At 49.5% G+C, this 24740-nt stretch overlaps 5 protein-coding genes across 5 annotated transcripts; 2 read left to right on the top strand and 3 right to left on the bottom strand.

Annotated features, from left to right (window-relative positions):
* Nucleotides 1–3257: 3257 nt before the first annotated feature.
* Nucleotides 3258–4605, top strand: HO133_006398 (uncharacterized protein; the record flags this gene model as incomplete). The annotated part of the gene is made up of 4 exons (XM_037297296.1): nt 3258–3405; nt 3467–3867; nt 3930–4229; nt 4303–4605. The coding sequence occupies 4 exons, from the start codon at nt 3258–3260 to the stop codon at nt 4603–4605; spliced, it is 1152 nt and encodes a 383-aa protein (XP_037147421.1).
* Nucleotides 4606–5906: 1301 nt separating this feature from the next.
* Nucleotides 5907–7313, bottom strand: HO133_006397 (uncharacterized protein; the record flags this gene model as incomplete). Its single annotated transcript, XM_037297295.1, has 1 exon — nt 5907–7313. The coding sequence occupies one exon, from the start codon at nt 7311–7313 to the stop codon at nt 5907–5909; it is 1407 nt and encodes a 468-aa protein (XP_037147420.1).
* Nucleotides 7314–10586: 3273 nt separating this feature from the next.
* HO133_006396 (uncharacterized protein) lies at nt 10587–12469 on the top strand (the record flags this gene model as incomplete). The annotated part of the gene is made up of 3 exons (XM_037297294.1): nt 10587–10943; nt 11001–12129; nt 12195–12469. 3 exons carry the CDS (start codon nt 10587–10589, stop codon nt 12467–12469), a joined length of 1761 nt encoding a protein of 586 aa, XP_037147419.1.
* Nucleotides 12470–14143: 1674 nt separating this feature from the next.
* HO133_006395 (uncharacterized protein) lies at nt 14144–15067 on the bottom strand (the record flags this gene model as incomplete). Its single annotated transcript, XM_037297293.1, has 4 exons — nt 14144–14374; nt 14437–14514; nt 14575–14697; nt 14753–15067. 4 exons carry the CDS (start codon nt 15065–15067, stop codon nt 14144–14146), a joined length of 747 nt encoding a protein of 248 aa, XP_037147418.1.
* Nucleotides 15068–19889: 4822 nt separating this feature from the next.
* Nucleotides 19890–23467, bottom strand: HO133_006394 (uncharacterized protein; the record flags this gene model as incomplete). Its single annotated transcript, XM_037297292.1, has 6 exons — nt 19890–21517; nt 21569–22231; nt 22476–22929; nt 23000–23309; nt 23359–23411; nt 23465–23467. The coding sequence occupies 6 exons, from the start codon at nt 23465–23467 to the stop codon at nt 19890–19892; spliced, it is 3111 nt and encodes a 1036-aa protein (XP_037147417.1).
* Between the last annotated feature and the right edge of the window lie 1273 nt (nt 23468–24740).

Here is a 24740-nt window from a genome sequence, read left to right as displayed (position 1 = left end):
ATGCCTGCATTGCCATTTTGAACGTACATCGAGTCTACCGCCGATCTCGTTCCTTATGTATTCCATCAGGAAGGCTAATTCGTTTCAGAACTCGTAGATTTTCCATTTGAAGATGTGATTATAGTAAGGAATGGAAGAGATTTCGATCATTTCCCATGGCTGAACAGAAGACTGTCGTCTGTGAAGGCTTGTTCTTCAGAAGCTCCCGCGACTATTAGATTTCAAGTTGGGAGTTGATTGTTTTCACCCAAGTTGTGCCTTGCTCCAACTGGCCGTTATGGAGTTGTCATGCTCTTCTTCCCCGTTCTGTTTCCCCCTAAATCTCCCGCGGCCACTGCCCATTCACCACAACTGTCCACGGAGCCGCTTCAAAAGTGTTTACGAGGGTAGTCCCAAGGTTCTTCGATAATTTCATGTTCTAGGGTGTGCGACTTTGAGAGGGCTACCTTGGTCGGAGAAAATGGAAAAAGAGAGAGCAGACAAGGCGTTGTATCGGATCATATGTGTTACGAGCTATGTTGCTCTGACACAATCGGAATGGGATCGAGGCCGGCGAATGGCTTCGAAGGGATAGTTGCTGCTGACGTCGCGCCTGGAGAGGTCGGAGCTAGACTGACCGTGAACTTTGCGTATAAATTTAGCTGTGGTGAATCCTACGTACCTACCTACCCGTATTGAAAGGAAACGTGACCGGAATAGAAGAAGAAAAACGCTATTAGCTAGGTCCGCTAAAAACGAAGTCATAGTTATGCTGAGCGAGCGGTTCAATAATGGGCAAGAGGGTAAAAAGTGCAGCTAGAAACGATTTCTTGGTGGCAATGCTCCCAATAGTCCGCCCCCAATTCCTGGACTGTTAGTCCCAAGACTGATTTCCGAAGCCGTCGCCCGCGTGGACGATAGAAGCGTAGAGAAGGACCGAACCCATTTACGTTGCAGGAAAGCAAGACGAGGAGGACGTGTCCTTGAGGGAAATAGAGGTACTATACTGAGGTAAGGTAGTCAAACCCGGCACCACCGGTATCTAGCACATGCTACAGCCAGAAAGAAGGAGAAAACGCTTTCTTATTGCTGCACCTCTCCAGTGGATACGCAGTCGTGTCACTGAGCGGCGCTCAAGGCTGGATGATGCAAGTCGGCGAGTCAGTAAGCTGTGGTTTGTTGTGCGTGAAGAAGCCCCGGTACGTCGATTTCGCTTTCGTGCGGCTGGGTGGCCCATCCGCGTTGGGAATGAAAGGATGTTTGCTGAACCCACAAGAGGTTGGATCAGAACGATTTCGAGATAGCGTGAATTCAACTTGAAGGCTACGCGATCCAACCTGGAATTGCTTGATCCGGTCTGCGATATTGCACCTGCGATCAGATGGGTTAGTCGGGTCCAGTGAGTGAGCAATGCTGGGACGGAGGGGTTCAAGCATATCTCTAACGCCGCAGAGGAGGATTTCGATATTGTGTTTGGGAAAAGTTGCCGAGGCCATCTGTTCGTTACCCAGCAAGTTTATAAGCATGTCGGAGATGGCGGATGACTAGTTCCGATGAGCAGTATCAGTGTGCAGGTAAACGGGAACTCGGGACGTTCCCAGTATGCGGGCAGCTAAGTTGCAGTGGAATCTTTTGTGCGCCAGCTTGCGAATGATAAGTTCACTTCGTTTCTCTTTTTGATGCGCTAGACAGAATCCCCAAATCCAAGCCCATAGTAGATGCGTCGCTGTCAGATGTTCGAGACAAGAAGATTTTGATAAACGCTGTTGCGCCTGGTGGCATCAAGATGGGCATGCTGGGCTGTCAGGACAAAATTACATCCAAGATGGTAAAGACGACGACATGTTGGGCGATAAATTGGAGTAAGCCTTTGCGGGCATATGTCCAACGAAGCGCCTTGGAGAGCCTCAAAACGTGGATCACGTTGTTTTATTCCTAGCCCGCGGGGCGGGACGGTGGATGGTCAGTCAGAAGTTGACTATTGGAGGAGGCGCGGCGGTTTAACGCTATGGCTCATCATCGAATCAATGAGGATGCCGAATTTGAAAAGCAATGATAGAGTGGGATCATCCCAGACCGTTACAAAGGTAGCGATCTGCTCATTGTTCATGGTGAAATTAGCACAGACGATGGATACCGCAGTGGCACATCGAGTATCTGAACAGCTTCGCCTTCCCAGCAGATAGCACAAGGTACACACATAGAAGAGTCCTAAGTGGGGTGGTACCCCCACGGCTAGCTGGGTTGGCAGTTTCTGACAGGATTCCTCCTAAATCAAGCAGTCTCGAATGGAGAGGAGCACCCTGCATGCCGATACTTCTCTAAGTACAGGCGATTAGCGTGCGTCGATGGATGCGCTTTCCATGACATACATAGGCAATTTTCTCTCTCTGTTTCCTTACGGAGCTAGTGCTGCAATTCACGGACGGGCACTATACCTGTACCGGACTAGGCCCAATTGACGCGAGCGGGGTAAGTCATCGGCCAAGGAGTGGTTCATGCAACAGCGAATTCTTTGCAGTTCTCACGCACTTTTGATGGACTTCTGGTTTATCGACGTCCTTCACTTACTGGACGCAGGAATTCCGCGGAGACAAACCCCACGAATCATTGAATTGAGCTTAGCTCCAAACGTCAGACTCGCAGATCCGGGGGAATGGTGCTTGATAAGTTGATATGCACTCCCAGTATGATTGGGCGAACACCTTCCTACAACGCATGTCTCCCCCATGCACTCCACGTGATCCGGTTTCATGCGAACCTGACTGGTTGCCTCTACCTGGCCTGCGAAACCCTGATTGGCAGCGTCTTGGTGACAATCGCCTTATCAAATACCCCTTTGGCGAGTGTCTTTCTGGGAAGATAGTCTGATCAAATGTCATAGGGGCACTGAGCTTCTCTCACTACCGGATCAGCATGCAAAGCCTCTTCCGTACAAGATCTTCATGAGAGCTTCCATGTCGAGAATGCTCTGCTGCGGAGCATCTCTTGGAATAGCCGACTTCATCATTATGCATCAGACAGTTGCATATCACTTCAGTATAGGTATACGCGAACATGACGAAAGAGATAAATGAATCAAAGACCGTGGAAGTGTTCTTCTGCACCAATGACACTTGATTTTCTTATCTTCCATTCACCGTCTCCAAGAGGCTTTCCACGACTTTAGAAAGGCAGAGCCCCCAAGCTTCCATCATCAATTCTAACAAAATAATCATCATCGAAATATACCACAAAGGCACCGGATAGACGATTCACCCACCAACTGAATTTTCAAGATGCCCGCCCAAATCAAGAAATATAAAGCTGCGGCCGTCACCGCCGAGCCTGGGTGGTTCGACCTGGAAGCATCAGTCCAGAAAACCATACACTGGATTAATGAAGCTGGCAAGGCAGGATGCAAGCTTGTTGCTTTCCCCGAAGTTTGTATTGCTCCCAGAAACTCGCAACCTGTGATCGGTTCATCACCACTCACAGAATGGGGTAGGGATTCCGGGTTATCCTTACTGGATGTGGAAGATCAATTACCAACAGTCTCTTCCCTTCCTGAAAGCCTACCGCGAGAACAGTCTGCCATCTGATTCCGATGAAATGCGTCGGATTCGTGCCGCAGTGCGTGAGAACGGCATTTACGTCTCCATGGGTTACAGCGAGATCGACATGGCAACTCTGCATCTTGCTCAGGTACTCATCGGACCAACGGGAGATATCCTCAACCATCGACGAAAGATCAAGCCAACGCATGTTGAGAAGCTCATCTTCGGCGATGGGGCTGGAGACACCTTTGAGTCCGTCGTTGACACTGATATTGGACGGGTTGGACAGCTGAACTGCTGGGAGAACATGAACCCCTTTTTGAAGGCCTATGCGGCCAGTCTTGGGGAGCAGGTAAATCTCGAATCTGGCAAGCGAGTGCATTGGCTGCTTTGTCTAATACGATAATCTCCCAGGTCCACATCGCAGCATGGCCCATCTACCCAGACAAAACCACTCTCAACTATCCGGACCCGTACACTAACGTCAGCGACCCCAATTCCGACATCGTCAGCCCAGCCTATGCCATCGAAACTTGCACCTACGTGCTCGCGCCCTTCCAGCGCCTGTCCCAAGAAGGCGTTGCGAAGAACACACCTCCGGGCGTCGAAGTCGAGACACCGGAGTGCTACAACGGGCACACCAGGATCTACGGTCCCGACGGTAGCCTACTGGCCCGACCGCCCAAGGATTTCGAGGGATTGGTATACGTGAACGTAAGCACGATGAACCATTCCCCCCTGCGCACGCAATCGTCGAGACCCAAACCCTAACCGCTAATGTAACCAGATCGACCTCGACGAGGCCCACCTGCCCAAATCCCTCGCCGACTTCGGCGGCCACTACATGCGTCCGGATCTGATACGCCTCCTTGTCGATACACGGCGGAAAGAACTCATCACGCACGCCGATACCAACGGCGATGTGGGGAGCTATAGCACTCTCGACCGTGTCGGTTTGTCGGCGCCGCTTACGGAGCCCAAGCCGGATGTACGTCCGATGAAGAAGATGGTGCCCCATTCCGTGCCCATGGAAGCGGGGTATTCCCAGGGAGTTGCGGTCGGTGTGAACGGTGCGCCGAATGGCAAGTGAATGATACCTCCATAGTCGAGTATAAGATGTTTGTTTCCCCGGTTCCAGTTACGGTTACCGGCCTGAACTGCTGCTGCTGCTTTAAACTGAGTTACACGGTGAAGAGCTATCTACTTCATCGAATCCCTCAAGGAACTGGTAGTGTACTTAGTCCGAAAGCATACAATCACGAAAGGAAACAATTTCACACTCTTCATCATCACATCATAATAAGACACACCCAGTAGCGCAATAGAATTTGTCCCCAATCAAACGTACGTCTTCATGCTCTAGTCCTATGTTCCAGTACGTACCCTCACCCAACGAATCCTACCATGATTCCGTCACCTGAACGCTTCCGCCTTTACAATCGCGCATGGTAATCAACCACTACTTTCAAGCGCACGCATACAAAATGGATCCTAAGACACGAACGCCACGCCAATACCCTCATCAGCGTCTCAATCCCCTGCCTTCCCCGGCGTGCGTTGTAAGTGAGAAGCAGGCGTCGGACGCTCTTGGTCCACGTCTTATAGCACTATAGGAATGCTTCAACGTCGACTCGGTGCTTGTAAACTGCTGCCAGTCATCCTTGATCTAACCGATCATCTTCCACCTCTTGGCGGAATGTAGTACAAAATGCAGTCCAGAATCCAGTCATCCGATAGCGAAGCTTGAGAGCGCGGTGGATTGTAGCGTAGGTGGTATTCCCATTTCGCAAATCGGGCGCGAGTGTCAACTAGACTGGTACTTGGAACGTCATCCGCATCTTGACGGCTCTCAGAACAGCTGTCGCCGTTGGGGTGGAACTCGAATAGCAGTCGTCGTGTTATAGATCTTGTTTACAGGGCCACCACGTCGCTAGCATTCGGGGCGATGCTTTTTTCGTCAAGCTTTCCACGGGTTAAGTCTCGATTGTTTGTTTACTCACAAGCTTCGAGATGATGGCCACAGAGGGCAGACAACGCACGTCTGATCGAACCGCCTTGATTGAGCGGGCGTCTGGTCTCGGTGCTCGAAGCTTGACAATTCTGTATCTGGCGAGTACGAGGGTTGGCTCTGCGACACCTTATCCAGGCGGGACAGCGGAGAGAGGAATCATAGGCCTCCAGCAAATCTTGATTGGACAGCTGCAGACTGCAAAAGCAAGCAAGTGGCATATGGGATGATACGGTATGGCTATGTAAGCTGACAACACCTTGCCTGTGTTTATAGCTGAACGTTTTATGCGTTCTCACATGTGGTCAAGATCCTCGTCGTTTCGGTCACAAGTACGCGTTGCCACTGCTGTTCTCACCTCTCAATATTTGATGAGCTATCCGTCACCCGATATACCTGCCATACTTCGCAAACTCCTCATCCGCCTTCAACCTCTCCATATCCTCATCCCTCAAACAAATCCCAACCGCGATCTCGCCATCCAGCGCCCTGGGCATTAGATATATCAAACTCTCGACCGGCTCAAATTGCGGTCTCCGCACAGACTCAGGTTTGCCCAATCCAAGGTTGAAATCAAGTTCATAACAGTCTAATTTCGCCCACGAACTCAACATGATGTCCGCTGATAGGTCAAGCGTCGCTGTGACGGAGAGGATATTTTTGTCTGGTGAGCGGTTAAGTGAGGTGGCGAGGGCACGGGTGTTGTACCCTAGATTCGATGTTTTGGGATCTAAAGCCGAGCGAAGCTGTGATGCGACACCGCCCAGCGGCTCCTCAACCAACTTCTCAAAAGTGTACGTATGATACGTCATATTCTGCACATGTCCTGGATACGTCCCTGGAATATCCAGATAATGCCGTACATCGACGGCGCGGGCGATAGTTGACTCAGCTGTGGGATTTAAACGGGGGAGGCGGGCGCGGATGACGGATTGCCAGATAAAGGCGCTGAGGGCGTCGTCGGTGGAGATGTAGCCTGAGTGGAGGGTGATGTTCTTCGTGGCTGATGATTTCAAAGCGGCGAGCGAGCCTGGGTCGAACGTGAAGTAGGTCCAGGTGCATTCTGGAGGAGAAGGTGGAGCCGTGTGGCTGTTGGTGTCGTTGGAGATGGGATGACATGGCGTGGGTTTCACAATCTGATAAGCGAGCTCGGAGCCTTGTTTATAGGAGTCGTCGAGTAAGGGGATGAGGTTGCCGCGGGCAAGGTTGCCGGATGACAGTTCTTCGCTTGTGAACTTTTCATTGCGGCAAGCTTTTGAGAAGAGATGGATGATCTGACCTTGGCCAGTCATGTCCATTGTGATGTGCTGGCCAACGAAGGTGAGCAGGAGACCGCCGGTGATGAAATTGGCTTGGAGGACGAAGACTGGTGCCGAGTCCGATGCGGATTCGTCGGAGCTTCCTGGAAGGGTTTTGAGAGGCGCAATGATGGTTTCGTCTAGCATGCTGAAGGGGAAATTAGCTCGTCTGAGGGCGTCTATCGTTGGTACTGAGGGGTCGTGTCTGAGATCTTTCACGACCAGACGAGGAATTTCCTCCAATGGTTTGATCTTGAAGATGCCGGAGTTGCCTTCACCTGAACCTTCGTTGACGACCTTGCCTGCTAGCCATGGAAAGCTCGCGGACAGTCGTTCGAGACCACTCGTCAACATGTTGATGATTGCTAAATGTGAGGAAGCATCGGCCACTGAAAAGCAAAAGCATATTTGAGTATATAGCTTGAATAATGACGGTTGTCCAAGAATATCGAGATACTCGTTCAGGTCCTTTACTATAGCCGCTCCATGCATGTTGGGCAGTTGAAAGTGCCCAAAGACCATATTTACGGCAGTTGGCGCTCTTTCCAAGATGGGACTTAACCACTTAACTCTGCCTCTGCTACGTCCCACTATGAGTCAAGTCCAAGCAAGGTAAGTTACGGTCGCACTTACTCTAGCGTAAAACTAGCGAGAAGCTAAGGTAATGTAAGCCAGTCTAACTTGTTTTGGGCAACAGGGTCTAGACTAAGATCTGGAGGTCTTACTCTGCCATCCCTTGCCATCGCCCTTGGGCGTGCTGTAAACATCACCTAGTGTCAAAAGTCTCCAAGCGCCACCAGCGCTGCTGCGTTTCCGATGTGACGGCAGACTCGAGGACGGTGAACCGCAGCGGACCTGTCAGAGAAGAGCTGGGGAAAGGTAGAACCTGGCTCATCGATCTGTTGCCATCTGCTTGCGCACCGATCGAATCATCTTGGGATTACAATGTTCTACCATCGCTAGGCAGACGAATCTTTCCAACCTCTGCATGTTCTCTATGCGCTTCTTCTTTGAGAATGACCTTGATGGGGAAAGTCTTCCTGTCGAATAAGAACTGCAGACAATCATGGGATAGGCGTTTAAAAGGCGGAGTATTCTGAAACGAAGACTGCGAAGAGATCAACAATCATGATTCCCAAAGCTCGACTCGTAACACCAGAATGCATCACCAAGAAACGCAGCACGAGTTCAAACACGTTGCCGTTGCCAATCACGGATTTCTTGCAGCAACGGAGCGTCCCCGTCGACATGAGGGAAACAAGGTCCCTATGCTCAGAAATCTTATCATAACATCATCGCCAGAGGGACGAGAAGAAAAAATGAAGCACGCATGGCCCGTGCAGCTTATCCAAGGCTTCGCATCCTCTCCGACTGAAACCGAGCGTCGCGAACGCGAGATTTGCCCCAACGAAGCCCAGCAGGGCCAGCATTGCCGGTCTCGCTGCACGAGCTGTCGGGCCGGGCGGATCTGCGGCAAGTCTTGGCACGGGAGACGCGAGTTGCGAAGGCGCTGCAGACGGATCGCGGTAAGTTGGGCAGTTGCATTCATATGGTATTGGTTCGTGGGTCAGTGTTAAGATTTCGCGAGGCTGAGCTTAGAGACGAGGATGAAGAGAGTGTTCATCTCCTAATTCTTTGAGTGGAAGTGGGACTTGCGTCTGATTATCCATAGAGAGTGACGTGCAAGATGACGGTTGCTGGTAGCTTTTCCCCACATATACAGCGTATCGTATTGTGTCACCTCGCGTCGCGTCAAACTTGCATCGCGTCGCATCGCACTGCATTGCGTCGATTTCTATTTGCTGTTTTGATGCGCTGGCCAGGAATATTTGCGACAACGGACGCTCGGCTTCGACTTACCAAAATACATCGCGAATAGCTCCTAGAGAATACGCATACTCGTATACCTTGCAAGTCGGCAGAGAATAGGGCCCGAAACCCGGAATACCACCTCTGTTCAGCACCAAAATCATATCTGCGATTATTTTTTCTGAGCTTATGGTTCAACCGACGTGAGAGGGCTCTGTGTTCGGACTTTTATAGTTGAAAGAGAAAGATGAGGCTATGAAATTAGCCTTGCATTAGAGGGGATGTATACTTTACAGTACTAAGATACCAAGATCAGGTTCGGTCAGTCTGCTAGCTCACAGCTGCTTCCTACCTAGCATTCTTTTCGACTATCCACCATAACCCATGATGTCATCTATCTTCAAAGCCCTTTCCAAAACCTTATATATTTCGGATCGGTGCTACCTGATCAAAGATCTCGGGCACTTCACCATGAAGACCTTCTATTCTATTTTGAAAATTGCGTCATACATCTTTCCAGATCTCAATGAACAAGAAGGCATACAAATTCCCCTCCACATCGACCAACGTTGACAGTTTCCTTTCTGAGCGCTGGTCCGCAAACGCCGATGCCCGTTACGCTAACGATGACAGAATCATTTTCGAGCTTTTCCAAATGGGATCTAGGAATGTATTGTCAATCATCTGGCGCGGGTGGAGATGGACTTGATCTTGGCGAAGTTTCAGTGAGCGGAGGGGAACAACGTAGACAATGGGACGGATCAGAAGGTCCCTATGATTTATGAGAAATTACCGTAGTATGTTCAGCTTTCCACAAGGACTTGAGTCCGTAGTAGGTAGTGGTCAATTCTCTGAGCGCTTGAGAGGTATGAGATCTATCGGATGTCAGGACCTCAAGTTGCTGATCCAGACCCGCCATCTTCGACGGCTCTGCCACTCGTTGAGATGGCCCCCCGAGCTCAGTGGTTCGGATCTTGTCTGAATTCCTTGGCGCAGCTTACATGGGCACCATAGAATAACGCATGTGTGACGCTGGTTTCCTGCCACTGAGCACCGTGCGGTATATTCAGGCTCTAAAAGTTGGGAAGAAAGCTGGTCTCGAAGGATACTAAGGGAGTGCAGTCAGCGATCTCAGGTTGACAGACAGCCCGGACATCGAAAGACGGTGATGCTCAACTTCGAAAGCTTGGCATGCTTGCACGAGTCCTGCCTTCTGGCAGCCAGCCATCCGAGCGGTCAGAGAATGCCAGACAGTCCCGAACGCCTGATTTTAATGTGTGCCAGTATAATTCAATGTTGTTACATTTCGTTCTAGCACGGCATATGAGGAACGTAGTTGGCATCCGTGATATTCATGACGACTGGACTAAACATTTCAGCGGTGAACTAATCTGGTCTGGCGCTAAATTACCGCCCCACCTCCCTTCTTGTCTCTCATAATCACGAATCTCCACCTTGCTGCTCTTCTCCTACCACAGCGAACAGCTTCTCGTCGTTCCAACTTCCAAGTACAATAATCCACGAGAACCAGGAGCCTGGTCTATCACTGCTGCCATCACACCACCTAGGATCTTCGTGGAGTGCTAGATCTCACAACTTCTCTCATAGTCTCTCGGAATCTAATTTGATATATGGAGAGATTAGAAGTAACCTTACCTCCCATTGCTACTCTATGACTGCTCATGGGACATTGATCTGTTACTAGTTTTGCCACAAACCACACAATCCTCATTTCTCACTTGGTCCCTATCGACCTCACTTGTTCTTGCTCACCTCTGAGATATTTGCAGTTTCTCTTCTAAGCTCTCACGCTTCAACCTCACTACGCACATTGCCCTCACCCCAGAAGACTTTCCAGATTTGAGTCTGGCGGATATTAGCGTCCATCATTCAGCTCACACTCATCTCCGAATCAGCTAATTCGCTTCAGCGAGTCCTTGCATCCATTTTCTTGTCATGGCCCCCTCCCACGAAGAGTCTCGCCTCGCAACAGGCGTGATGACCTACATGGGCCAGATTTCCGAGCAAACTTCCTCACGATACGACAAGAAGATAGCACGAAGCTCCGAACTTAAGAGCTTCATCTGGTACTTGTCGGAAAGAGCACCGTCGTCAATGATTGGTCTATTGAAGTCCGCCTCTCGAAAGTGTGAGGAAGCTCTGCGTGCTGAGAAAGAGGCTCGGATTGCCAGGAAAAGGCCAGTGCCGCCGAATGGCAATGATCAAAATGCCAAGCGCCTCCGGATCACTCATCCAACCGAAGAAGAGACAATCCCGAGCCAGCGGGCTGCGGAAATGGATTCGATGGCGCAGGTGCGATATCAATAAGGTTCTCTTCAAGGGATTTAGATGCTAATTTCAGAGTGCTAGGGACATGCCGACGCTCTTCAGCGGTCGGGTAACACTGTTCCTGCCTGCGACAATGGCATCGCCATCAAATTGGAAAGCGAGCAAGAGCCTTTTGACTGGACCAACATGATGGATGAGACCTTAGTGGTCTACGATAGCGATGAGCACGATGATACCAGTAGACAGCTCGTCCCAGAAAGCACATACGAAGTCCCAAATTCATTAACAGGACCTGTCAACTCGGGTCTTTCCATTCGCAAGATTAGCATTGGAAAGCGCATCACGCTACAGCAGAAGCTCCAAACAGCACAGTTGGACGTTCGAGACGATATGGTCGAGCAAATGAGATCCGCGAACAGCAATGGGGACGAAACAACGACTCCACGAAGCAAGTCGTACTGCTCTGACATGACCCCTCTACACACATCAGCTTCAAAGAAGGTTGGAGAGAGCAGAGTTGAGGACTCGGACGAAGATACCAACCCGAAGCCTACGGAGAACAAGCCTTCGAACGTGGCCGCTACTTCTGTCCACGAACTCCAGGTGGGTGAGATAGTACCATTGCCGACCCAGTATCAGGTCGAAGTCGGTCTCCTTATGAAGACCCCCGCAATCGAAGCCTGTGTTAAAGCCCATTGCCTCAAACTGAAGCCTTTTGCGACCCGACCGCATTTTGATGTCCATGATGAGATGGCCAAGATACTGGACAAGTCCCGTTTGTTAGAATTCTACAAGGTCAGGCGCGAGCTGTACCAGTATCTAGAGGACAGAGTGAAGATGCCAGGCAAAAAGCTGCAGGCTCGTACTATTTGGAATATGTCTGACCCTGGCGAGATTCTTGACGCACTCCAGACCGTCAAGACGAATACTGCCGATACCAAAATTCACCGGGCTTATGGCCAGACCATGCTATTCTCGTTGGTCAATACCCAAGTCGCCAGAGGATACAAGTCTACCGTTTCTGGCCATCGCTTGAACCACAGAGCGATATTGGAGGAGTTGGCTCTCAAGAAAGCGGGTTCAGTGTCAAAGGCAGAGACAAACTATATGATCTCTGGCTACCTCCATGAGTATTATGCAGGGCAGAAGTGGTCGGCGGTAATCGATTGGTTTCGTGGCAGTGGGATAGTCTTGGTATTCGTGACAGCAGGTAAGTCATGACCCTCACTAATACGTACTCCTGGCGAGGAATGGGGCTCTTCTAACCTTTTCTAGGAATTGGAAACCACTACGTGGAGACAAAGTGGACCGAATTTCAAAGAGATTGCTTGCAGTATATTGCGGGATTACTTCACAGCATCAGAGGACTGGTCGAGACCCTTGGTTCTGACGCTCTTGAGCTCTACTGCCGCCACGGGTGCTTAGACAACCAGTGTATTGAGAGAGTGAAGCTGGCCAAATTCACCCAGCCAGATGCAGATGAAGAGCCTGAAGATGAGCTTGGAGATGAAGAGCCTGAAGATGAAGATCCTGAAGATGAATCCGACTAGAAGCGCTTAGTCCTCGCCATTTGAGACAGCAATTACTCACAAAGAGGGCGCAGGGCTTGCAGGGATCGGCTCAAACCCAATTCCGGTGGAAAACCGGTACAGTCCGAGCATTTTAATCGTTCTTTTCTAGCTTCCAGCTATGGATCAGAGGAGAAAGCACGCAGCCATTCAGATTTCTAGACAGGACAGTCAGTATATACTTTAAAATCAAACGCATGCCCAAATATCAAACTCGAGGCTACACCACCACAAGATGATTGTGCATGCCAGTGACCCTCTGCCATTGTGCCAGCCACCCAATCTTCTCGCACATAGTACTCTGAACCTATAACACTCCACAAATTGCTGTCTCCAATCACTTGTGCTCTAGCGAGCAGGTAGGACTGATGGTTCGCCTTGCGCTGAGCCTGAAATCCAGCCTGATCGAGGGAGAACCCCACGTTGAGAGGGCGCTAGAGAACATGATTTCTTTTAGGAATACTAAATGATGACTTTTGGCTTCGGCCGTCTACTCTCACTTGATCGGTATCATCCTGAGGTTTTTTCCCTCAGCCGTCCAATCCTGCTCGAAGTCTAGCACCGCCAGCAATTTGCATTCGTACAGAATCACTTTAACGTACTTACATTCTGGACAGGACAAGACATCTCTCGGCCTTAGCACACTAAAGGAACCACGGAACGCTACACGTATAAAGGTCCACAACAACAGCGATCTCATAATCCTTGTACGGTGTCGCCTGCATGCAACACGGTGGTTCTTCGAAGATACTCAGGCTCCCCGTCACCAAATCGCACTTTCCGAAACGTAGTCAAGGAGCTTTCCCCGCCAGAATCGGCGCCCTCCTATCAAAACAGCTTTTCCTCGCCAAAATGGACTCTTTCTCACCAGATCGGAGCTCTCACGAAAGAGTATCCAATTTCCTTTCTTCCTCAGTAGGTCACTGCGGCTTCAAGCCATCTCGTATGAGCAGTCGTTGCTTGATACATTCATACAGCACCGCGGCAACAGTTGGCGGGAAAGCAACCCCTTATCTGCATCATGGTGTCCGTGGCCTTTGCCATTCTAGGAAAGTGGTGCTTCAACGGAAGCCCCTGAAGGCAAGCGAATTCTCTCAGTGAAAAGGTCCTTAGACCGCTTGGACGAGTATTTTTAGTTCGCTGTGTCGTCACGGTTTGTGGAAGCGGCTCGTTCTTGTCACTGGTCTGGACAGAGCCATAAGCTTAGTATGGAACAATAGGGGATTGAGATACCAGAAGGCTGTTGTTTCTCCAGAATGTGTCACATATCTCGATTGTGAAGTCTCCTTCTGCCGCCTGAGGAGCAATCAGAGAAAAAGCGCTCATACTGCTGACGCCAGCATGATCACAACCGGCTATTGGGGTCGCTCTTCTCTAGAATTACAACGAAATTGAATTGGATATCCTCAGCCGGACGCTGAGTGCGTACAACGAAAGGTACCTTAATAGAGTAAAAGACACAATCAGCGCTTTGCTAGCATACAGAATCTTCTGTCCCAACGATCCAACATCCCCCTTCGCTTTTATCTTCCATGAGTGGACAGAAATGAAGTCTCTACCACCGCACCCGAATGCTACCCTTCGTCTCCAACTGCTGCCAGTGTAAGATCCTGCTCTTTGGTTTACACAACCTGACCTGCCACTGTAGAGACCTCACTATTCCGCCATCTTTTGGTGGACAGCAAGCGTAGCCACGAACGTAACAGGCAAGCCGAGGATGGTCTGGCCAGAATTGGCTGGTGACACGGCGGGCGGCGCGGCCGAAAGCACGCTTGGGAGCGCTTGTTGTAGCCCCTCAATGTCATAAATGCTGGACCCGGTGGCAGCTGCTTGGCCAGGAAGAGAGGATTGGGCGGTACTAGCGGTAGGAGTAGGCACTGCGGCCTGCTATTTTCGAAAGATCAGCGGCAAGTCATGGTGAAGGTCCTACGACTGGAGACATTACATACCTTTGCCCTTGCCTTGGTTTTCTTGTAGCGCCTGTTCTCTGAGCGAAGCTTCCCGAGAGGAGCTGGAGGCTGGTCATCCTGCATCACATTCTCGTCAGTTCACTCTTGGCGGCCAGACTCAATGTCGTAGTTGAGTACCTTAGCCTCGGCCTTTTCTGCGTTTTTCTTCTTGCTCTTCTTCTGTCTTCTCGACAGCGGCTCTCCTTCTGAGTGTTCGACACTCGTTGCTGCCCAGAAACTCCGCAACTCGTCACAATGAACCTACAGGGAAGCGCTCAGCTCTCTAAAGTTTAGGTCTGAGGTGGGGCAGACTCACGTGTCGTCGAAGCACTTGGGCGCACCCACAGTCTCGCTCGCATGCCGCGCTGATTAATTCCTCCCATAGACGAGCCACATCCTCTGAGGTGGGATGGTGCCCATCATCCTTCGACTCCTCGAGTTGCGTGATGGTTAGATGAACTATTCCATCCCTAAGTTTGTTGGCTGCTGATTGGGCGGAAGGTCCTGTCACGCTTCCATTAGTCCCTGGGTGATGTGCCGGCAGTGAGAGCATACCTTGTCTCTGACAGTAACCGCAGACGTTTGCCACCTTCAGATTTTCTGCCGATTTGGACGGGAATTGAGGAGACATGATGGAGTCAAGGTGTACGTTTCGGAAGGATAAGTAAAGCTGCAACTTGCGAGTGGATGATTCAAGTTGGAGGTTGCTTGTCACGAGTCAAACTGATTTGGTTGTGGATGAGCGTAGATGAAGCCGCGCTGTGTTGTAAGGTGACCAACTTCTTGGCGTGAGCCTCGGCTGCCTGCGTTTTGAATTCGTTAATCTCTTTCTTCACTTCAGTCTTGCGGGGAGACGTTTAAAGCCAAGGATGAGCAGCGTAAGGTAAAGACCGTAAAACTTCATCGTAGTCGGAATTTTTGAAGCCAAAATGAACCGGTGCCTCCACTCACAACCGCAAAAGCTGGCCAGATACAACGAGTCAAAGTTTCATGACGGAGTAGAGCTTGAATCGGTGTACCAAAGACACCGGAATAGGTTTGGTAGACCATAGGGGTTCAAACCCATAAAAATGCGTCACATTCAAGGTCTTTGAGACCGAGAAGATGTTCTAGAATGGATTATAGCCCGAAATTTTTTCCAGGTCCTGGCAGTGCTCATCAATTAATAGCAAATGGCTCTTTCTGACCCCGTCTCCGGACATCACAATTGACGTTAGGAGACTTGGTGCAGAGGTATAAGTTGATTGATCTTCTAGCTACGATGTCCTTAGCCACTTTCTGTACTACTTGCCAAACACCCTATACCTGCTCGGTTCTATAAGAGTTGGTAAGTGTTGCGAGTATGAGGTGATTGACTCATGCAGAACAAGATTCGAGGGTCGCCCCGTAGATTCACTGCTTTTATTTGTAAGGCATTGCCACTGGAATCGGGTGAAATTAATAAAAGGTCCCTTGTATAACTTCGTGTGTATGGACTGCGGTATGACCACCATCATGGTTTCTTCCTTAAGTTCTTCATGGTAGTCAAGGCAGCCACATGGCTGTTCCAATCATAGCCTAGCCTTATCGGTCGTACGTTCTTCCGTTGCTCTTCCCGCACCCTCGACAGCAGTGAGGACAAGACAGACGCAATAGCAGATAGAGTGAAATAAATAGGCATTGAAGGAAATCGCATCATGCCAAGGCTAACAGCAATAGTCGACAATCAATGCTTTCCACCTTTGTGAAATGATGATGCCATTTCCACATGTCCCCCAAATCCTGAATGTCGCGAAATTAAATATCATACCTCGAGGACCCTCGGACGGAGAAGCCTAGGCAAAATCTTGTCCCAACGACATGTCTTTCTCCGTCCTTTCTTCTTCAGAAGCAGCAGGCTCTCTAATCCTTTGACTTGCCCAAAGACCTGCAGCAAGCTTGCCAGATTTGGTATCTTGAAATTGGTCTGAAATAGTCCCTTGCATCTTGCTCTCCATCGAAGACTTGCGTCCCTGGATCGTCGTCTCCCGCTTGTCCACATCATCCGTGAATCTTCTATCATAACCTAGATGTGATATCATTTCTATTAAGACGTATCACTTGTATGTATGTACTCGTGATGCTTGGCCTCATCGCCTTTCCCGTCGATCTTCTGCTCTTGCTGCTACTTCTCAGGAGGTAGTGCGAGATCTCCTGCTGCAAAGTGAGCGCCTCATGAAGATGCTATTCCTCTATCTGGAGACCCACTGTTGTGCAAGTACTGTCATGCGCCCAAGATTGATGGATAAATGGATAGAAATGCCGATCATTTGTTGGACTTCCGAAGATGACCCCTTCCGCGGTGGGTTAAGATGACAGAAGACTCGGCGACCTAGATTTGCTTCCTCTGTCACCCCAAGATGCGCATTGACTAGATTTGGTTTAGGAAAGAGCATCAACTGTGTATGGTGGGAAACAGAGGGGGGCTGTCGGTGCTGCTGCTTTGCCTGAGCCGCCTTACCCGATTGGATTAATTGTTAATTCACTACATAAAGAAAATAGTGGGTTTCTCAAAGCGCAACAAGGAAATTCCTCCCGTTAAGTCCCACCCGCTTCTTTGGCCCACCGGTTAACATGCTGACAAAATCCCAGGGAGGCGAGCACAGACTTTGAAGCAGGAGACGTTCGCGGGTAAACACCTGACTCAGGTTAAGATCGCCCAACAGTGTCTCCTGTGGATGAGCCTGTGCTCGCGGCCGGCAACGAGGTCCACCTGTCCGTGGTGCCGGCTACATAACTGTGGTACTATGTACTCAGCGAACCGAGTGACCTCACAAATAATTTTTTGCCTGTTCCTTTTTTTTTCTTTCACACTACCACGCTCCATCAGCGACGCAAAAAATAGCAATTTGATTATACAAGTATCTAGGCTACCAGGCTTCATCTTCCAATTTTTCACGCATGTCTAGAGCGTTCCTTGGTGAAGGCCGGTTCCCAACGTGCTGTCTTGGTTCCAGCCTCGAACACAGCACCTCCCAAAAGGGCTTAGCGTGAGCACCAGCAACACAAATGGCCTTCGCTGCACACAGATCTCCTAGTGGCTGTTACTCCGTGATACTACAATGCAAGCTATGAGCACCCATTCAGACCCTGACACGTGCGAATCGTACCCTTCAAAGAGTTCCACCCTTAATCAAGTAGCATGTTGAGGGACACTGACAGAATTTGAGTAACTTGGTCTGCGCAAAGTAATTTCAACAGAGACAGAAACGCATCCCGATCGGATAATAAATAAGAACCCATCGCATTCTCCCATTCACTCGCGTTTCCCTAAGCTGTAGACTCGTCGCACGGGCATTAGACCGTCATTGGAGGTTTTGACATCCAGTTGGGGAGGGAGGGAGAATTGTGATTCCTGTTCATCTAAAACATCGAGAGTGAAATCCCTACCGGACACTTTGCGAGGCCAGTAGCATCCCTGTCGTACAGTTCTGCTTCCCAACGAAGGCACGATAGCTGCAATATCGAACGGGCTGAGATGGTCGAACCGAAAGCCAATCAGGGACAATGAAGTCTTGGGGGCCAAAGGGAATCCTCTTCAGCGACGAGGGCCCTTGCCATACAGATACCGATGCTCCCATCCGCAACATCAACACCTCTAAAATACTCTAATCATCCTTACGCGAGTTCTTTAGTCCTTGTATTTGAGGGTCTATGACTCGTTTCGACTAGGGAGTCACCCCATGACAACACTTCTTTGCCACATTCACTCGTTTTTGGATACACAGCATTCTCAAAGGCATTCATCTTGCGGGTTTCCGAATCTCTGGCGCCGGTCGAGCGTATATAAACACCCAACCTAGATCTCTTCTTTCTCTTCGCTTTTCTTGCACTCGTCGACCATCCCCCCATAGGATATCCCTGCCTACCTCCCCTAGGGCTTACGAGGCTCCTTCACTCGTAGAGATTCCGCGCACACTTCACTCACAGCGCTTCCGTACATGGGCGCTATAGCACTTCTCTCTGCCTACTCACTGCAGGATCTCCTGCCTACCTCATTCGTAGGGTTTCCTCGCTAATTTCGCGCAGAGCTTGGGCACTGTAGGATACTGTTTTGCCACTTCCTGTAGAGCTTCCTGGGCTCTACCTGGCCTGTTGCCGGCTTGCTCATCGAAGAGTTCGTATCGTTTGCTGCCCTTGTCGCAGGCTCACTGTGTTGTCTTGACTGCTCTCGTCCTTAGGGCGCAAATCCTTTGCAATTGATCCTAACAAAACCTCCACGAATCTTCATTTTTACTCTACCAACTGTTCCTTTCATCGACATTTGCTCTCTAGGCCTGAATACTGCAATTATAGCTTTTTGCAACATAGCCTGGGCGCAAGCCATCCAACACCCTGTCCCGCAATTCCCAAGACTCCCATGTTTACGAGCCGATATCGAAGGCGCCCTCCTTTGGTGAGTGTGAACCATTGCCGTCGTCCTCGTCCACAAATCAGTGATCCTATCGTATATCGTAGGCCGACAGACTGACTGTGCGAGTCTGGTGTATGGTTGCTCTTCTTTCCCTACAATCACAATCACTACGTATCTACACTCGGCCAGCGTTTAAAGCCTGAGAGATTCTAGCGTGGACTTGATTGCTATTTCTTATTGATGGGAGTAATATTGCGCAAATGCTCAGTCTTCTCGTGAAAGGGTTCATCCTTCTTATCCGACTAGGCTATACTCATGATCAGGCTGCGCCGTAGGAAGATTTGTAACTAGCACCACTTAACACGAAGTAGATGTCAGAAGTTACTTTCTAAGCAATAATCGTAACCATTGGAGAGCAAGAGACCGTCAAGGAACTTTGTATGAGTTGTTCCCTTTCTTCGTATCATGCCACAGGCTGCCTTAAGAGAGGAAGGGAAAGAACGGCAGTGGTACAAAGAGGGAGAAACTAGCCACATATCGACTTTGATACGCAAAGCAGTCGAACGGGTTGCTTGGGCTACGATTTAATTCTGTGGACGGGATTTTCTCCGAGATATACCATGAGATGGTTGTATCGATAGCCGGCAAGGGTCTTACTCCGCTAGCATCCCAACACGACTCCATCAGAGTCCAAACGCCTGTGGTATGGACCCCAGATTATCTTCTGATGACCAGTCAAGATGTGATTTCGCGCAGAAAGGAGATAGTGCAAGAATTTGGGAGTCAGCGACAACCATGCATCCGTGGATGAAAAGGGAAAGATTACATCGGGCAACGTCTTAGTGCTTTCCTGGAGGTAGGAGAGGTGGATCATTAGGGCTTCACTGGTAGAACTCCGCAAACAGAAAGTTGTATCTTGATTGCAATATTATCTGCAGTCCCACTCTCCGCAATATTTGGCCTCCTGAATCCTTTCCTCAGATCCCCCACTTCAAGCTCCTTCAAAGATGTCAATGGTCCAACGCACTGATATGAGAGCCATCCAATGGCTTCGTCGCGGTGACCAAGCGGACAACATCAATCAATCCGTCTCCATGGACTCGCCCTCTCCATCTGACCTCTCGGTTCTTCGCGAGTCTCGCTCAATCTCTGCATTGAGCTCTTCCAACGCGTTGATAGTGTGAGCGTTCTGAGATCCCAAGTGCTTTTCGTAGCCCTCATGAGCTTGATGGAAGAAATCTTTTGCTCTGTCAAAGTTTTTCGCCTCTCGAGATAACAAACCCATATTGTAGAACAGGTCTAGTTGCCCCTTGGGATTGGGGGGAGAATTTCTGGTATAGCTGAGTAAGATCCGCTGATACATCGATTCAGCCTCTGTTAGCTTGCCTTGTTCTCTATAGAGAACACCCAGATTGTTAATCGTGTCTAATGTAGATGTGTGATCTCGTCCAAAAGCTTTTTCATAGCCAGCCAAAGCCCGCTGATACATCGATTCAGCCCCCTTCAGATTGCCTTGATTATCATAGAGAACACCTAGATTGTTAACCGTGTCTAATGTAGATGTGTGATCTCGTCCAAAAGCTTTTTCATAGCCAGCCAAAGCCCGCTGATACATCAATGCAGCCCCCGTTAGATTGCCTTGATCACTATAGAGAACACCTAGATTATTGACCGTGTCTAATGTAGATGAGTGATCCGATCCAGAAGCTTTTTCATAGCCAGCCAAAGCCCGCTGATACATCAATGCAGCCCCCGTTAGATTGCCTTGATCACTATAGAGAATACCTAGATTATTGACCGTGTCTAATGTAGATGAGTGATCCGATCCAGAAGCTTTTTCATAGCCAGCCAAAGCCCGCTGATACATCATACCAGCCTCCGTCAGCTTGCCTTGATCCCAATAAAGGATGCCTAGAATGTTGACCGTGGCAAATATATATCTGTGACTGGAATTTTTCTCGTAGCCAGCCAAAGCCCGCTGGTACATCGATTCAGCCTCCGTCAGCTTGCCTTGGTCATGGTAAAGGCGACCTAGACTGCAAAAGAAGGTGGAAATACAATCCTCGCTTTTTCTGGAGTCTTTGCTCTTGTTGACCCATTGAGGCAGTAGCTGTAAGCATCTTTCAAAGTGTAAAGATAAACGCTGCTTTTTTATCCAATCACCTGGTGCTGGTTTGAAAGGGAAACTTTCTCCAACGCAAGTAAGGGCTAACTTCACATTCTGACCCTCAACAGGCGTACACCAGAAGGTCTTCACCCAGGCGTGTACGCAATGGTGCATTGAATATCCGTCAGACTCTGTCAACTTCTCAATTAGGGCATGCTTCCGCAATTTCCCTATTGCAGAGTTGAAAGCCAACTTTGTGCCGATTATATCGACAAACCAGTCGGGAGCCTCATCCTCTCCAGCTTTTAGCAGATCATACCACAGATCTCGGTTGTCAAAGTACGCCCAGAGCTCAAGGAGCTTCGCTGCTGACTTATTCTCTTTGCGTATATAGATGTACGAAAGATTCCAAGTCGAGTATATTGTCTGATCCTCGTAAGAAGGGAGTGAAGGGCTTGTCCGCTGAAGCTCAAGCCACGATGCTTCGTAGTGGTCAAGATACGCTGATACAGGTATACCAGTCAGCCCCAGATAACCACCAGCAGTCGCCAACGCAAGTGGAAGGCCATCAAGTTTCCTTATCAAATCCTTGGTTCTGGGATCTGTTTTCAAAGTAAGCGTGGGCTTGGCAAAAATTATCGCTGGAAAGTTACCTTCCTCGATGGATCTACCTGAAGTTTGGACTAGAAGTGAAACACTCTCCTCATCTTCTGATAGTTTTGTGACTTCTATGGGGCGTCCTATTCTCGGAGTTTTCCAGCGTGTTGTCACGAGAATCGAGCCTTGGTGAGCCTCGGGGAAATACGATCGAACATCATAAGCGTGCTGTCTCTTGTTGTCGGAAATTTTAGGGTTGTCGACGTTGTCGTAGATCAGTAACCACTTGTCGTTCCCTCGGAGGCCTAACCATGTTTTCATTTCACGTAGGATAGCATTGAGAGCTTCTTCATTCTGTGACCCATTAAGAAGCTCTTGGTTAAGGTGTTCCTTGGGCAACCGTCTGGCATTGGTGGCGAAGCTCTGTTTCAATGTGACCTCCGTCTTCGCATTGAGCCAGAGTATTGCAGAATAGTCATCTCGATGCTTCTTTGCGAACTCAATGGCCAGCTGCGATTTTCCAATGCCTCCTAATCCATGAAGTACTACAACCTTTCGCTCTGCAGCAGTGAAAGGAAGAAGCACCGACTCAATCGATACAAGATTGCTAGCTCGGCCAACAAAATAATCAATTTCGGGAGCGGCAGCGAGGGAGAACACCAATTGGAATTGTTCCTGTCCTTGCAGGTGTTTGGAATCATTTGCGAGAGAAACATGGGCTGAGCGTAGACTTCGTCAGCTGCTTGATCATGTTAAAAGTGAAGGGCGAGGAGCGAGACAAAGGAGTCGAGTAATTGAAAAGCTATGAGCAAATCTGTTCGTTTCTAGGTTGAAAGCAAAATATCTGTCAAGACGGGGCAGACAAAGACGCAAATCTTTTTTTCAGATCCTGATCAATCCCTCGGGGATCGTCAGCTGCTTCACGGCTTTGCTCCGCTCTAGAAGAAACATCGACGGACTCACTTCTCTCAAGCGCAGCGTCATACAAGTCCTGAATGTTACTTGCAACAAGCTTGAAGTTGTCTTGGTCTCGCCTGCTTCCACCGAAGCGGCACAAGTCACTGTGTTCTGCGTTGAGCTCAATGATGTTCTCTCTGGTTCCAGAGAGCCCAAAAGTGGCGCTCTTCTTAGGGACAGTATTGCCAATGCCTTCCCAGAAAGAGACCAGTTGATACGATTCGAGCTGATGCCTCCATTGTTCATCGAGGAGGTCCGTGAACAACGAGCCGCTTTTCAGTGTTTCGATGACAGCGTTCGAAGATTGCAAATGCAGTGTAGAAGCTACGCGGGCAGCGACTGATCCCAGCGCCACCAGAGATTTATTGCCACCATCGTGCGGTGTGCCGAAGAATACGAGACCGGTCGTCGAAGTGCGAATTGGTGTGTATCTCGCATTGTTGTGGGCGTTCACGAGAGCCTATGCCACAATAGCGAAAAGATTAGTAAGTTCCTTGAGCTACAGAGCCCGAAGAAACCGAGCGACCTACCTGCTGCACTAATATACCTCCAAGACTATGAGCCAGGAATATCAAGGGCCGATTAGGGTCTTGCCGGCGCTCAATTCGCAATGCCTCTAGCAGGTCGTTCGCTTTGTCGATGAACTGGCCTCTGTCTTTTCCATATACCAGCGTCGAGTTGTAGACCCAGAGGAATATACGAGCCTGGCTAGTGTATCTCTTGGGTAGATCGTCTTTCAGCCAAATTCGCCCGTCGTCGCCTGCGGGCGTTCTCCACGTGTCCCAGGCGTGTTCCTCATCATCTTTGCTACGCGGGTTGAGACCGTGTACAGCTATAATGCTGAATTGAATTAGCGACGATGTGAGTGCAGGCGTATGGAGAAAATTACTCAACCTGGGATTCCTTGTTAACATCCTCGGCGGGGTAAAGCTGTCGCAACGGCTTATCTCGCCTGGTCAGTGACAGGAAAGAGTAAGCAGGTGGGAGGAACTAACCATGATTTGCAATGACTAATGCGGGGCCATTCCTAGTAGAACGGTTCGCTACAATGCGGAGCTGGAAAGATGTTGCGTGGCACCTGGCTGTTGATGGCGAGGGCAGGGACCCCACCACACGCGGCAATACCGCAGGTGACTTGCAGTAGGATCGAGGCCGAGCATGCAACCAGTCGAGAAGGGTTTGGCGTGGCAACCACTGTGCGTCAGAACGCAGACCAATGTTGGAAAACATCGATAACCCAATGCACTTTACATAGATAATTTGTGGGCGATGAGAAGACACATCAGACTGTAGTCGCGTTGTTGCCCTTAAAACATCACGGAGGGGATTTTTTTTGGCATGGGGTAGCGATCCTTCGCAAACATGACAGCAGATGCTCGCATTCTGCTTCTGAAGAGGTTAGGTGATCTCTCTCACAAAACCGGATATATGGTTTAAGCTATGATAACTTGATGCCTCGCTCCCTATACGCGTTCTTCTATGATACGTTTCGCTTTTGTATCAAGACATTGGGACTCGATGCAATAGAAGGACGACCCTTGCCAAGCCAGCGACCAATATTGAATATTATGAGACTCTCTATCACTCACCGACGGCAATGCACATACACTTTAAGCCATGCTACACCTCTTTCTCCGGGCTGCCCACAGTTGGTTGATGACTGAACTTTCCTTAGACTTCTAACCGCTTGAACTCAACGCACTGATACCAGGCATGTTTCCTCACCTCCCTATTGAAAGCACGGTGGCTGTTTTCATGTACTCATCTTCTTCGACTGTGTTTTTTGCGGAGTGCTCTTGGTACAGCGTGTTGCATGGATGTGATAACGACTCGAAGAGGAGTTCCAGTACGTTGATACATGAGGATGACGAGCACGATCCCACATAACTTATGACGCAGTTATTTTAAATAAAACGTCTGAACAAAGCCAGGAAACACGCTTTCGAATGATCATGCTATACCTCCCACAAGCTTATCCATCATCTCTCAACGCCGGCGACCATTCCTCTCCATGTCTCCCATCAAAAGCCAGAGTGCCAATCATAGAGACGTCATTACTTACCACGACAACTCGAAGGCATGAGATGATGGAAGCATAGACACACTGGAGGAAGTCAGTTAAATGAGTCGTCTATTTTAGTGGTGAACGCGCCTCGTGGGTATAGCCATGCCTGACAAAACGCCTGCGCCGAACCTGGAATGCCGCAGATGGTGAGACTCTTGAGGTTGGGACAACAGTCGATAGTATCTTACAGGCAAGAGCTGACGGTG

Source organism: Letharia lupina, assembly GCF_014066315.1.
Source record: "Letharia lupina isolate WasteWater1 chromosome Unknown contig_24, whole genome shotgun sequence".
NCBI lineage: Eukaryota > Fungi > Ascomycota > Lecanoromycetes > Lecanorales > Parmeliaceae > Letharia > Letharia lupina.
Note: the sequence above shows the minus strand (reverse complement) of the source record. Positions and strands in the feature narration are given on the sequence as shown.